The 13,980-nt window shown below is 44.4% G+C and overlaps 1 protein-coding gene across 4 annotated transcripts in view; it reads right to left on the reverse strand.

The window, feature by feature from the left end:
• The window catches only part of mettl13 (methyltransferase 13, eEF1A lysine and N-terminal methyltransferase), a 31,077-nt gene that overhangs the window by 16,884 nt on the left and 213 nt on the right, over nt 1–13,980 (reverse strand). For 2 of the 4 annotated variants that reach the window (XM_069937740.1, XM_069937737.1), the window contains exons 2-3: nt 13,646–13,778; nt 8,615–8,775 (exon numbers count right to left, since the gene is read on the reverse strand). In XM_069937740.1, the coding sequence (XP_069793841.1) occupies nt 8,615–8,767 (153 nt within the window). In that variant the 5' untranslated portion in view covers nt 8,768–8,775; nt 13,646–13,778. Of the gene's footprint in view, nt 1–8,614; nt 8,776–9,272; nt 9,528–13,645; nt 13,779–13,980 lie in introns of those variants that run through there. The other 2 variants (XM_069937738.1, XM_069937739.1) reach the window with 2 other exon arrangements.

A 13,980-nucleotide genomic window follows, 5' to 3' on the forward strand; every position in this document is an offset into this window, starting at 1 on the left:
TCTGTAATAGCCAAAAGCTCACTTCTTACCTACTGTTTGGCCATAGGCCTCTTCCTGTTGGCCGCATGCGCAAGGGCCAGCACTGTTTACAGAGTAGAATGGAACATGGCAGCGCACGAGTGGTAGCTCGGCCCCGGGAGCTTCAGCCAGGGCCGACGCGTCTGCCAGTATGCATTCATCGTGGAGCGTGGTGACTAGTGGAGCTCCATTAGTGAGCAGTTGAAGCCAGGACATATTCTTCCATGAGCATGCACGAGGGTTTGCGCACTTTGAAAAGTAGGTTCATTAGCCTGCATTGTCAGTTGGGGCTATCCAAGGAGGGCAAGTTAGGTGTTGATAATTTCTGTTGACTGTTACATGGATGTTAGAAGTTATGATTGATTGGTATTTTGCTAGAACGTTACTTTATTTTACAATAGTTTTTCTATTGAACATTAATACAAACATTAGGCCTCTTGTGTTTGTTAATAAAGACTGTTTAAGAAAACTCATTTAGGCTTCACTACCAATTCATTCAAGAAATATGTCACAGACAAACACCTCACTTAGCCTCCAAGCGATTATTTTATTGATCAAAGTCGCTACATTTAGTCAACAGAAAATATTCTTGGAATTGAAAATAGAAGGATAAAAGATTGAAATTTTTTCCTTTGTTTTTGAGAGATATTAACAACTGCCATCTTGAAAATGCCGAGAGTTGGTGGCAGTCTGTAATCCACACCCATTGGTCCAAGAATTGGCCAGAGATGGTCTAGAGCTTCTAATCTTATAGCAGAGGGTCCTATTAACACTTTGGTGGAGCCATTTCTTGAAAATCAGCGATATTATTGACATATGCTGCAGTGAAAACTCGTTTGTTTAGAACAGCACATTACAGCCATCAGAAGTGGTAGGCTTCCGTTATGGACTCCTTCAGTGTATTTGTGGTCATTTTTGAACACAGTTTGGGTATGTTGCCACTAGTCCATTGAGGATTGTTGATTTAGCTTCTGTTGTGCATACTTTGTGCTTGAGCTTGGCGGATGGTGGAACAAGACAAGTAAAATGGCTATAGCCACTGATGGTACTGCTGTTGAGGAGCAACACATTGATCATATAACAATTATGGCACAGAAAAAGGCCAGTTTGGCCCTTCTAGTCCATGCTAAACACCTTCTCCCTCCTGGTCCCATTGACCTACACCTATCCCATAATCCTACACACATCTCTATCCATTTACCTATTCAACTTTTCCTTAAATATTAAAATCAAACCTGCATCTACCACTTTAGCTGGAATCTCACTCCACACTCCCTTTGAATGAAGAAATTCTCCCTTCAAGCTCAATCCATGTTCTCTTGTTTGAATCTCCCCCACTCTCAATGAAAAAAACCTGTCCACATTGACTGTATCTGTCCCCTTCATAATTTTAAATACCTCTATTAAATCACTCTTCAATCTTCTACGCTCTAGAGAATAAAGTCCCAGCCTGCTCAACCTTTCCCTGTAACTCAAACCCTGAAAACCAGGCAACATTCTTGTAAATCTCTTCTGCACTCTCTCGATTCTGTTTATATCCTTCCTATAATTCGGCAACCAAAACTGCATACAAAAATATTCCAATCAGGCCTCACCAATGGCTTATACAACTTTAACATGACATCCCAACTTCTGTATTCAACATGCTGATTTCTGAATGCTAACATACAAAATGCTTTCTTCACTACATGTAACTCGGCTTTCAGAGAATTATGTACCAGAATTCCTAAATCCCTCTGTTTTACTGCACTCCTCAATTATCTACCATTGAACGTGTGTGACCTTTGCTGACTAGTCCTACCAAAATGTAGCACCTCTGTGACAGGCCCAGAGGATACCAAAACCCAGCAGCAATAGAAATTCACCAAGACAAATGGTTACTTCAAGTTACTTTTAATTTTCTTTAAAAGTAACTTTTCTTTAAGTAACCATTTGTCTTGGTGAATTTCTATTGTTGCTGGGTTTTGGAGACTTAAGGGTTTTGGATCTCAAAGCAGAACTGAAGTGAGAGTCCAGATACATGTGGTGTTAAAAGACTTCTCATTGCGAGACTGAAGCTGGCAAAAGAAGAAGAGGTCACTTGGTTGATGAGAATTTAAAAAAGGCAGCTTTGGTTGATGGGAATGAAGACATTGCAAAACCATTGCAGAAGACATCAACAGAAGACAGCAACATGGAAATGGCTGAAGGTGTGTCACCAAATGGTGATGAAGAGGATGAAGATGCAAAGGGTGTGCAATTCGAATTAGATTAAGAGTTAAGTAATAAGTCAAAATCTGACCTGCAGGAAGAAATTCAAGCAGGTGACATTGTGTCAAATACTGGAAGCAGGAGAAGCAAGATGAGTTCTTCTCGTTCAAGCTCCAGTTTCCAGTACAACATCTGCATGTTTAAAGACTCAGGCTAAATTGGCTGCTCTTGTTCCATAAAAAATTAAGGATAAATATGGCTTAGAAGAACAAGAGGAAGAGCAGGAGCAGCAGATAGTGCAAACAGGCATTGCAACTAATAAGGCCGAGGTGAGTGTACGAGAAGGCTCAATGATACCTGGTGTTCAAAGTAAACTATATAAAGTGTATGATGGTAGTAAGTCATACTTTGAAAAAGAGCCACAGGAAAGGAAACCACTTAAGCCATATCCTTCCCAGAGCACGGTGTTATCAATCCACAAGCACCAGTGGTTACATCTGCATGCAGAGCTGCATCTTGAGTCTGGTTAAACGCTACAGCTTCCTTGGCATTCCAGTCAAGCATAAGAAATACAAGTGAACCTACACATGAAGTTTCTAGAAACATTAACTGCTACAAGCAGTGGTGAACAGAGCAATGAACTTTCATGAGAAGACAAAATGAAACCACTGCTCTTTCATGGTCATCAATAAGAGGATGTTGTAGTGCCATGAAAAACATAGTCAACATTCATGAGCTTGATGTGCCTGGTAATATGGGAATCATCTTAAGAAAATTACCCTACCAGTTATGGGATATATGGAAAACTTTGGTTTGTGATTTTCAAAACAAAATACAATCAAAAAGCTATCTTAAAGGATTTGGTGGATTTCCTTGAACGGAAGGTGTACATTGCAACAGATCCAGTTTATGGAAATATCAAAGACACTTCAATGGGGAACAAAGATGTAAGGAAGTCCAACTCACAGTCCGAAATTTAAAAGAAGCACCTTTGCCACTACTGTGTCAGCTGTAAATAAGGAAAAGGATAAAGTAACTAAGAAAAAGGAGAGTTTGCCTGCTGAGAAGAGCTGTTTGTTCCGTGAAGGTGGACGTGCTTTGGAAATGTGTTCACAGTTGGAAAAGGTACATAATGAGATCACTTTCTTAAAGGAAAATGGTGTATGTTTTGGTTGTTTGTGTAAAGGGGACACATCAGCAAAAACTGCAAGAAGCGATTCAGCTGCAACATATGAGGTTTGAAGCATCCTAGAATGTTGCATATGGAAAAGGAGCAAATAGAAACAAAGAAAGTAGCAGAAAACTGTCATAGCCTTAGTTTGGACAAGTGGTCTTACTGGGGCCAGTATGGACAACTGCAAAGTCTCGATAGTGCCTGTATAAGTCAAGACCAGGAAGGGGGATGCAACAGTGTCCAGGTAGCACTGCATCTTTTTGCATGGTGGGACTATATTGTCACCTGTTTCCATATCCAGCTTCAATCTAAGAAACTGCAGAAAGAATGCAAATAAGGAGTGAGTGGAACATTCATGGTGTCAAATGGTTGGTGTCAGAGGTTTATTAAGAGGCACTCCCTGGCCACACAACAGAGAACCAAGATATCACAGAGGCTTCCCAATGACTTAGATGACATGATAATTAGGTTTCACAAATTTGTGATTACGTTAAGGGTGGAGCATGACTTTGACATAATATCGGCAATATGGATGAAATTCCCTTGTGTTTTGATATGCCTGGTAACAGAACTATTGACAAAGTGGGTTGTAAGTTTACGTAAGGATGACAGGTCGTGAAAAGACCCATTTCACCGTAGTTTTGTGCTGCTTAGCTGATGGGTCCAAGTTACAGTCAATGGTGATCATTAAGTGTAAAACCATTCCAAAAGGAGAAAAGTTCCCACCAGGTGTTCTTGAACACTGCCATCCCAAAGGGTGGATGGATGAAGAATGCGTCAAACTGTGGTTGCAGAATGTGTGGAATAGAAGACCTGGATCTCTTTTAAAGAAACCGTCAATGTTAGTGTGGGACCAGTTTTGAGCCCATCTGACAGAACCAGTAAAGCAGCTCAAGCGAGTCAAGACAAAGGAAACAAAACTCCAACAGTGGCGGTTGCTTTAGACGCAGAGAAAGCCTTTGACAGAGTAGAATGGAATTATTTATTCAAAGTACTACAAAAATTCAACCTACCAGAGAAATATATTAATTGGATTAAAGCATTATATAAGGGACCAATGGCGAAAGTGACAGAAAATGGATATATATCAAAACAATTTAACTTAAGCAGATCAACAAGGCAGGGATGTCCACTATCTCCCTCACTGTTTGCATTAGCTATAGAACCACTAGCAGAACTGATAAGAACAGAAAATAAAATAAGAGGGATAAAATAAAAGAGAAGGAATATAAAATCAGTCTACTTGCAGATGACGTCATAATATACTTAACAGAACCAGAAATATCAATAAAAGAATTACATAAGAAATTGAAGGAATATGGAGGAGTATTGGGGTACAAGATCAACGCAAATAAAAGTGAAGCAATGCCAATGAATAATGCAGATTTCACAAAGTTTAAGAAAGAATCACCATTTAGATGGCAAACACAAGCAATTCAATACCTAGGTATACAACTAGATAATAATTTCAGCCATCTATACAAACTAAATTATCAGCCATTCATGAAAAAATTACAAGACGACTTAGAGCACTGGAAAGACTTACCACTAACACTGATAGGAAAGATAAACTGTAGTAAAATAAACATCTTCCCAAGGATACAATACCTATTTCAATCATTACCAATTCACCTAACAGAGAAATTCTTCAGGGAGCTAAAGAAAATAATAAGGAAATTCTTATGGAAAGGGGGGAAACCGAGGATAGCACTAGATAAATTAACAGAATGGTACAAACAAGGAGGCTTACAGCTACCAAACTTTAAGAATTATTATAGAGCAGCACAATTAAGATACCTATCAGATTTTTATCAAACAAGGGACAAACCAGATTGGACCAGATTAGAGCTAGATAAAATAGGGGAGAAGATACCTGAACATATACTATATAAGTGGGATGAAAAGTTGGTGCAACATAGGAATTCACCAGTATTGCACCATCTGCTCAACATTTGGAAGAAGATTCACATAGAAAGGAATAAAATAAATTATCAACTACCAAAATTAATATTAACACAAAATCAACTAATCCCTTTCACAATAGATAACCTTTCCTTTAGAGAATGGGAGAGAAAAAGGATCAAAAGAATAGAAAATTGTTTTTCGGGAAATAAATTATTATCTTTTGAACAAATGAAGGACAAATATAATATAACTCACGATACAATGTTTGCATACCACCAACTGAAAACCTACTTGAAGGACAAATTGGGAAACAGTCTGAGGTTACCAGAAGGAAGCAATTTTGAATATGTGATTACAGACACAATAATAATTTAAAAATTTATAACAAACATGTACATCAAACTGCAAGAAAAGGAGAACGAGGAAACAAGCTGTAAACCTAAACAAAAATGGGAACAAGATCTAAACATAAAGATAAAGAATTAAACATGGGAAAAACTATGCTCCGGAACTATGAGAAATACAATAAACACGAGGTTACCCATGATACAATATAATTGGTTACACAGACTATACATCACACCCCAAAAGTTAAATAAATGGGACCCAACAGTATCAGACAGATGTTTTTGCTGTAAGAAGGAAATGGGAATAACAATACATGCAATTTGGGCATGTGAGAAAGTGGAAAAGTTTTGGGAAGATTTAAACCAGGTATTAAATAAAATCACAAAAAGCAACGTACCAAAAAACCCAGAGATCTTCCTTCTAAGTAATATAAGAAATAAAGAACTTGGATTCGATTTGGATGGAGCACAAAAAAGATTTATTATGATAGCCTTAGCTGTAGCAAAAAAATGTATTATGTCAACCTGGAAATTAGAAGACAACCTGAGAATACAGCAATGGTACATAGAAATGAATAAATGTATTCCATTGGAAAAAATAACATGTAATTTAAGAAATAACATCACAATATTCGAACAAATATGGGAACCATACATGAAACACAATAGAGAAATCCTACCATGGACCTCCACCACCTAAACCGACAGAAGGAGAAGACAACAAAATGAACTGACCCAGTATGTAAAAGACACAAATTTCTTGTTTATTTTTATTAAGTGACGACATTGTTTAAACGGGTTTAATGTATCATATAGATTGAACTTTGAATAAATGGGGAGGGGGGGTGAGGGAGGGAGGGAAGGGAGGGGGAAAAAGACACTATGTATTCAAGAGAAAAATGTCTGTATGTATTTTGGTCAGTATGGTTCATAGTGTGAAAAATAAAAAAAATTTTTTAAAAAGTGATTCAAGACGCACTAAGTTGTTATTTCTGGGTGGCTTGACAAGTCTACTGCAACCCCTTGATGCCGTGCTTAATAAGCCATTTAAGGACCATGTTAGAAAAGACTGGATTTCCTGGATGGCCTCAGACCAAGTGGAGAAAATAGCAGGGGGAAATCTCAAGAAACCAGGCCTATCCACTGTTGTTTCCTGGTTAAAGCAGGCCTGGGATTTACTTCCAACCAATATGGTCTCCCTGAATTTTTTTTAAAAAAGACAGGAATCAGCAACAAAATGGATGGAACTGAAGATGATGTTTTATGGGACAATGCAAGTACCATCACTACTTCAGACTATGAACATGAATCTGAAGATGAATTAACAGACACAACAGGCTGGGTCACAGATGAGAAGATCAACAGAGAGGAATGGGAAGCACTTTTTGGAGCATCTGATGACGATGAGTCTGATTCTGAAGACTTTTAAAATAAATAATGTTTTTCTTTTTATGTATGTATATATTTTGAACAATAAATTGATTATGTTTATTATGATGATTTTGTAATTTCATTCAGCACTTTTCTCCCACAATACAGTGCAGTAATGGTGGCCACCATTTAAAACAACCTATCAAAGTGGCACTTCCATGATGATTTTGACCAATAAAAAGGGGAGTCATATTATACACGAGGATAAAATTTTTCTCCTTTTCCCCCTCAAAAATGGGGGGGGGGGGGCGTGAAGGAAAAAAAAAAAAAACGCATTATGTACAAAATGCATTATACACAAATATTTACGGTATACACTCAGAAGACTATGCCTGTGCAGGAAGGAAACATCCCACATCAAAATGATATCCATTGGTGCTTTTATCTGTTTAAGTTTACCTACCAAGAATTGCTTTTGAGATAGAGATGCTGATTGGCTCAATTGTGCCAAAGGCTCGAGAACCATTTGAAGTAATATAGAGTGTGGGAAATGGACCTTCTGCTGTTCAAACCATGCTTGGTTGGACAATTAATGGTCCTTTAGGAGGTAATAATGATATTGCTCAGGATCAGCCAGCAACAAGTGTCAACAGGAATTTTCATTTGTGAAACTTGGTGAGTTGTGGGAACAGCAAAAGACTAAATAAAAGAAGTCACTTCTGAAGAAAAGAGATCAATGTGAAAATAAATCAAAGGTGTTTAATATTGAAGAAACTATTTTCATCCACAATAAATGAAAATGAGGTATTAGAAGATGTTGCAAATACTGCTGGTGATTATTCCTGTGTAATTGAATCAGAGGCAGGACTAAAACAAAAGGCTGTAAAACTGGTGCCCCTGCCTTCGAAGAAGAAAATGTTAAAAAGGGACTTGAAATATTAGACAATCATGAAAATAGTAACCAAAAAAGATTTATTTGTAGATAGAATTTGCAAAGCCAGAAAGCAAAAGGAAGGAACAATTACTGAAGAAATGAATACAGTTATTGAGGAAAGGGATTCAGTTTTATCAAGATGCAAAAGGTTGGAGGAGGAGATTTATCCTTTGAAAGAGAACAAGTCATTGATTAATAACACAAGTCAGCTGTCTGCAGAAAACAATTAAGAATAGATCTTGAAGGCCCAGCTAATGACAATACAGAAAGAAAGAGAAATTGCTTTTCACCAATGCAACAAGCAAGATGAAGAAATTCAAACACTTCAAGTTTAATGCAGCAGGGTTGAAAGCAGAAGTACCAATCTATCACATGATCTTTTCATTTCAGATCAAGTTACTATCTTCTCAGAAGATAATTGGAGAATGATTTTCCTATCAAAAGAATTGAATGCAGAGAGTGAATGTAATAAAAGGCTTCAAAATAAACTGTCAGAAACTGAGACTGAATTGGAAGTTGCAAAATTGGATCTGGAATCACAGGAAAAGGCAATAGAAGCTAGAGTGGTTGAAAAGGCTGCAGTTGTAATTAAAGAGATTTGTAGGAGCCATAAGTGAAACCAGACTACTTCTTTCAAAGAAAGTACAATTAGTGAAACTAAGATTATTACTGTACCTTATCTTTAGGTTTAATATATTTGTGCAGCACTGCACAATGATCCACATAGGTTCCATACCACTCAAAGGTATTTCCACCTTGTTTCTTGAAGAATGTCTCCCAATACTCAGCAGAACTGAACTCTTTTGTGGACTTGGGCAGTAGGTTCATTTTCAAGCCTTCAAAAATTAGATACAACTCGTTAACATTTTTTCATGCATTTTCTTTCATTTTTAAAAAGTTTCTGATGTTCACCTTTCAATCATCAACAACACAGAATAAAATCAAATTAAAATTCTCAAAGATGCTAATGTGATTATAATGCCCACATTTTTTTTTGTTACAACACATGCCAGCATTTAGACAGTCTTCCTTCAATATAGCCCATGTAGATCTAAAAAGGACAATATCAAATTCATTCAATCTGTTGGTGTTGTGTTGTTTCAACACCAAGCAACTCATTACAATGTCTCATCCCAAGGACTGAAGCAGAAACAGCAATCAAAGCGAAGAGTGATGCACTCAGTTTTGCAGACCTACAAGGAGAGGAAATCATATCCATTCCTCCACATGCTGCCTTACATGTCAAATTACAAATTATATTGTAGAAGATGCAAATTGGAATACAAGCCGAAGTCAATTTAGGTGTTAGATGGGGGAATTCAGCCATACATACCCTGAACATAGTACTTCAAATGAAGACCAACAGAACTATAATTTTTATAATTTCTCTCTTCGGTTCTGCAATAATTAATTTTTAAAAAGCCAGCTTACGTCTAATAGCCCTTCTAGTCTGTGCTGAACCATTTTTTTTGCCTCATCCCACTGACTTGTACTAGTCCATAGCCCTCCCTCCATAATTCATTATACAGGTACACGATCCTTTATCTGGAACCGTTTCAAATTTTTCCGGATTTCAGAAAGCCCACCCGAATTGTGCTGCCGTATCCACCCCCACCCCCTTCCAGTCACCCAGCCATCCGGCCGCCTCCCCCAAGCGCCGGTCCCTCGGCCGCCTCCCCCAAGCGCCGGTCCCTCGGCCGCCTCCCCCAAGCGCCGGTCCCTCGGCCGCCTCCCCCAAGCGCCGGTCCCTCGGCCGCCTCCCCCAAGCGCCGGTCCCTCGGCCGCCTCCCCCAAGCGCCGGTCCCTCGGCCGCCTCCCCCAAGCGCCGGTCCCTCGGCCGCCTCCCCCAAGCGCCGGTCCCTCGGCCGCCTCCCCCAAGCGCCGGTCCCTCGGCCGCCTCCCCCAAGCGCCGGTCCCTCGGCCGCCTCCCCCAAGCGCCGGTCCCTCGGCCGCCTCCCCCAAGCGCCGGTCCCTCGGCCGCCTCCCCCAAGCGCCGGTCCCTCGGCCGCCTCCCCCAAGCGCCGGTCCCTCGGCCGCCTCCCCCAAGCGCCGGTCCCTCGGCCGCCTCCCCCAAGCGCCGGTCCCTCGGCCGCCTCCCCCAAGCGCCGGTCCCTCGGCCGCCTCCCCCAAGCGCCGGTCCCTCGGCCGCCTCCCCCAAGCGCCGGTCCCTCGGCCGCCTCCCCCACAAGCGCCGGTCCCTCGGCCGCCTCCCCCAAGCGCCGGTCCCTCGGCCGCCTCCCCCACAAGCGCCGGTCCCTCGGCCGCCTCCCCCAAGCGCCGGTCCCTCGGCCGCCTCCCCCAAGCGCCGGTCCCTCGGCCGCCTCCCCCAAGCGCCGGTCCCTCGGCCGCCTCCCCCAAGCGCCGGTCCCTCGGCCGCCTCCCCCAAGCGCCGGTCCCTCGGCCGCCTCCCCCAAGCGCCGGTCCCTCGGCCGCCTCCCCCAAGCGCCGGTCCCTCGGCCGCCTCCCCCAAGCGCCGGTCCCTCGGCCGCCTCCCCCAAGCGCCGGTCCCTCGGCCGCCTCCCCCAAGCGCCGGTCCCTCGGCCGCCTCCCCCAAGCGCCGGTCCCTCGGCCGCCTCCCCCAAGCGCCGGTCCCTCGGCCGCCTCCCCCAAGCGCCGGTCCCTCGGCCGCCTCCCCCAAGCGCCGGTCCCTCGGCCGCCTCCCCCAAGCGCCGGTCCCTCGGCCGCCTCCCCCAAGCGCCGGTCCCTCGGCCGCCTCCCCCAAGCGCCGGTCCCTCGGCCGCCTCCCCCAAGCGCCGGTCCCTCGGCCGCCTCCCCCAAGCGCCGGTCCCTCGGCCGCCTCCCCCAAGCGCCGGTCCCTCGGCCGCCTCCCCCAAGCGCCGGTCCCTCGGCCGCCTCCCCCAAGCGCCGGTCCCTCGGCCGCCTCCCCCAAGCGCCGGTCCCTCGGCCGCCTCCCCCAAGCGCCGGTCCCTCGGCCGCCTCCCCCAAGCGCCGGTCCCTCGGCCGCCTCCCCCAAGCGCCGGTCCCTCGGCCGCCTCCCCCAAGCGCCGGTCCCTCGGCCGCCTCCCCCAAGCGCCGGTCCCTCGGCCGCCTCCCCCAAGCGCCGGTCCCTCGGCCGCCTCCCCCAAGCGCCGGTCCCTCGGCCGCCTCCCCCAAGCGCCGGTCCCTCGGCCGCCTCCCCCAAGCGCCGGTCCCTCGGCCGCCTCCCCCAAGCGCCGGTCCCTCGGCCGCCTCCCCCAAGCGCCGGTCCCTCGGCCGCCTCCCCCAAGCGCCGGTCCCTCGGCCGCCTCCCCCAAGCGCCGGTCCCTCGGCCGCCTCCCCCAAGCGCCGGTCCCTCGGCCGCCTCCCCCAAGCGCCGGTCCCTCGGCCGCCTCCCCCAAGCGCCGGTCCCTCGGCCGCCTCCCCCAAGCGCCGGTCCCTCGGCCGCCTCCCCCAAGCGCCGGTCCCTCGGCCGCCTCCCCCAAGCGCCAGCCGCCTCTCTCCTCATTTACAAGATTTTGGAGCTTTACGGATTTTAGATGTCTGGATAAAGGATCGTGTACCTGTATTTACTATAATTCATCTCCAACTTCTTACAATTTTCTGCCCTCTTAGTCAGAATTCCCAACACCAGTGGCAAGGTTTGACATTCACCCAGATATTCCTAAATGGAAATTAGATCAAAAAGCAGTAATTCCAAGAGCAGTCCTAATGGTATCATGCAAGCTGAAGCAATGGGCCTACAACAGAACTCTCTCAGATGAGGGCCAGTATCAAACAATTGCCCCAACATTTAGCTCAGTTGTCCAACAAACATCCTATGGGAGTGGAGCTGATAGGATCTATTCAACCTGTGGTGACCACTCCCTCTCCAGAGGCAGGGCCACAGCAATTAAGATGCACCATACAATGTTTGCACTTGAACACACACAGGCCAAAATCCAAGCTATTGTCAGCTTTTTCACTGAAGCATAGGTGAGAATGAGCCTTATATTTGACATCTGCAAAGTTAATGCCCTCTACTAATCTGCCCCAGCAACACTAAACCACCATCTGACTGTAATGCTTTACTTCTATACCCTGGAAAATAAGGACCACTACCCACATTTTGAGAGACACCTCTTAATGAAGGTGGACATCAATGATAAAATTCACCACTACCTTCAACACACCTACATAATCTTTGGTAAGAAAAAGCTATTTGATGATCAAGACCTCAGATTTGGCAGAAAACTCAGTCTATCGGGCAGCAGTATCTGCTTCTGAGACCTGCTCTACCTGCAACTGGAAAAATATTACCAACGTAGTCTCTGCAAAATCCTCCTCCAAATTCACTAGGGGGAAATTTATCCTCTCATAGGGCAAGATCCCCCAGCTAGACTGAGGCCCTAGTTAGACTCAGTGGGCTACAGTGGAAAACCACATTATTCACATGCTCAATCCCAGAATCGCAAAAACAGACCATCTATTGCGAGATTTTTCACAGAAGCAGTTGCCAGATGGGTGGAGAAAAAAGATTCAAAGATAATCCAACAGATTTCTTGAAGAAATTCAGCTTCCCCACTACTCCTGGGAATCTCTGGCCACAATCACTCAAGGTAGAGTTCCAGCATTCAGGATGTTATCAAGAACCTAGATGCCATGCACTGGCAGCCACATCACACCATCTTAGAAAGCACCTCCAATCTCACATGTGGAAAATTTAAGGTTTCCACATTGGTGCCATTAGTCACCTCAGAACCCACAGATTTGCAGACGTTATCCTAACCCAAGAGATTGCCCAAGAAGATAATCACAATTTTAAAAATACACAACAAAATTAGTTCTAACTCCATGTCTCAACAACTTCCAGGAGAACCTCAAGACCTTATGAGCACTCTCAAATATAGCATTTCATCACCTGCTCCCCTCTTCTGTACCAACAATTATTCACAATCCTTTTCAAGGATTCATTCTTCTTTTCTCCTATTAAACAAACACATTCCTTTTTGATGAACTGTTCTAATCAAAGGTCATCTCCCATTGTCTTCACCTACCAACCCACCATTCCATGCCAGATCATCAGATATCCTCCTTCAAACAACTTGGCTTTCCCTTTACCACCATCAACTTGGTACTCACCCCCATATCCTCCATTACTGCACATCTGCCATGACTCCCTCCTCCCCCAAACAAGGACAGGATTCCCATTGTTCTCACCAACCAGCCTTCACATCCAGCACATCCTCCTCCACCATTTTTGCTACCTACTACAAAAACATGATCTCGCCACTAGACACATTCCCCTCTCCACCTTCTGCACGGATTGCTCCTTCCGTAACTCCCAGGTCCACTCCTCCCTCCCCATCAATTGACCCCTTGGGACCTACCCGTGACTGCAAATACTTCACTTGCGCCCGCACCTCCTCCCTCACCACCATTAGGGCCCCCAAACAGTTCCTTCTGAGTGAAGCAACATTTCACTTGTGAGTTTGCTGGCGTCACCTACTGCATTCCCACTGTGGTCTCCCCTACATTGGAGAGATTGCACGCGGACTGGAAGATCGCTTTGTTGATTACCTCAGCTCTGTCCGCCACAATAGCGTGGATCTCCCAGCGGCCACCCATTTCAATTCTCCATTCCATTCCCTTGCTGACGTGTCTTTCCTTGATCTTCTGACTGGGCACCCTCAAACCAGACGGCATTAATATTGACTTTTCTGGCTTTCAATCCCAACCCACTCCCCTCTCCTTTCTGCCTCCTTTCACATAAATATGATGAACTCTTACCTCGTCCCTTATCGTATCCAATTGGTTGGTCTGGATTCCTCCCCTGTTGTTTGAATTCTGGATAATAATCTTTTGGATTATTCCTTGAAGAAAGGCTCAAGCTTCGGGCATATATTTTTGTCCCCTATAGAGGCTGAAAAGACGGACTGAGTTCCTTCAGCATTTTAATGTGTTTTTACGCTGAACAGAAACACGAATTGATTCTCTACAATATATAACCTCGCGTTATTTCCAACATTTTATACATATAACTAAATCAACCATCTCTATTTTATCGAATCTGCACTTTATCGCCAACAGATAAACCGTGGACTTAACAAAATTCAAGTCGTTGC

Source organism: Narcine bancroftii, chromosome 5, assembly GCF_036971445.1.
Source record: "Narcine bancroftii isolate sNarBan1 chromosome 5, sNarBan1.hap1, whole genome shotgun sequence".
NCBI lineage: Eukaryota > Metazoa > Chordata > Chondrichthyes > Torpediniformes > Narcinidae > Narcine > Narcine bancroftii.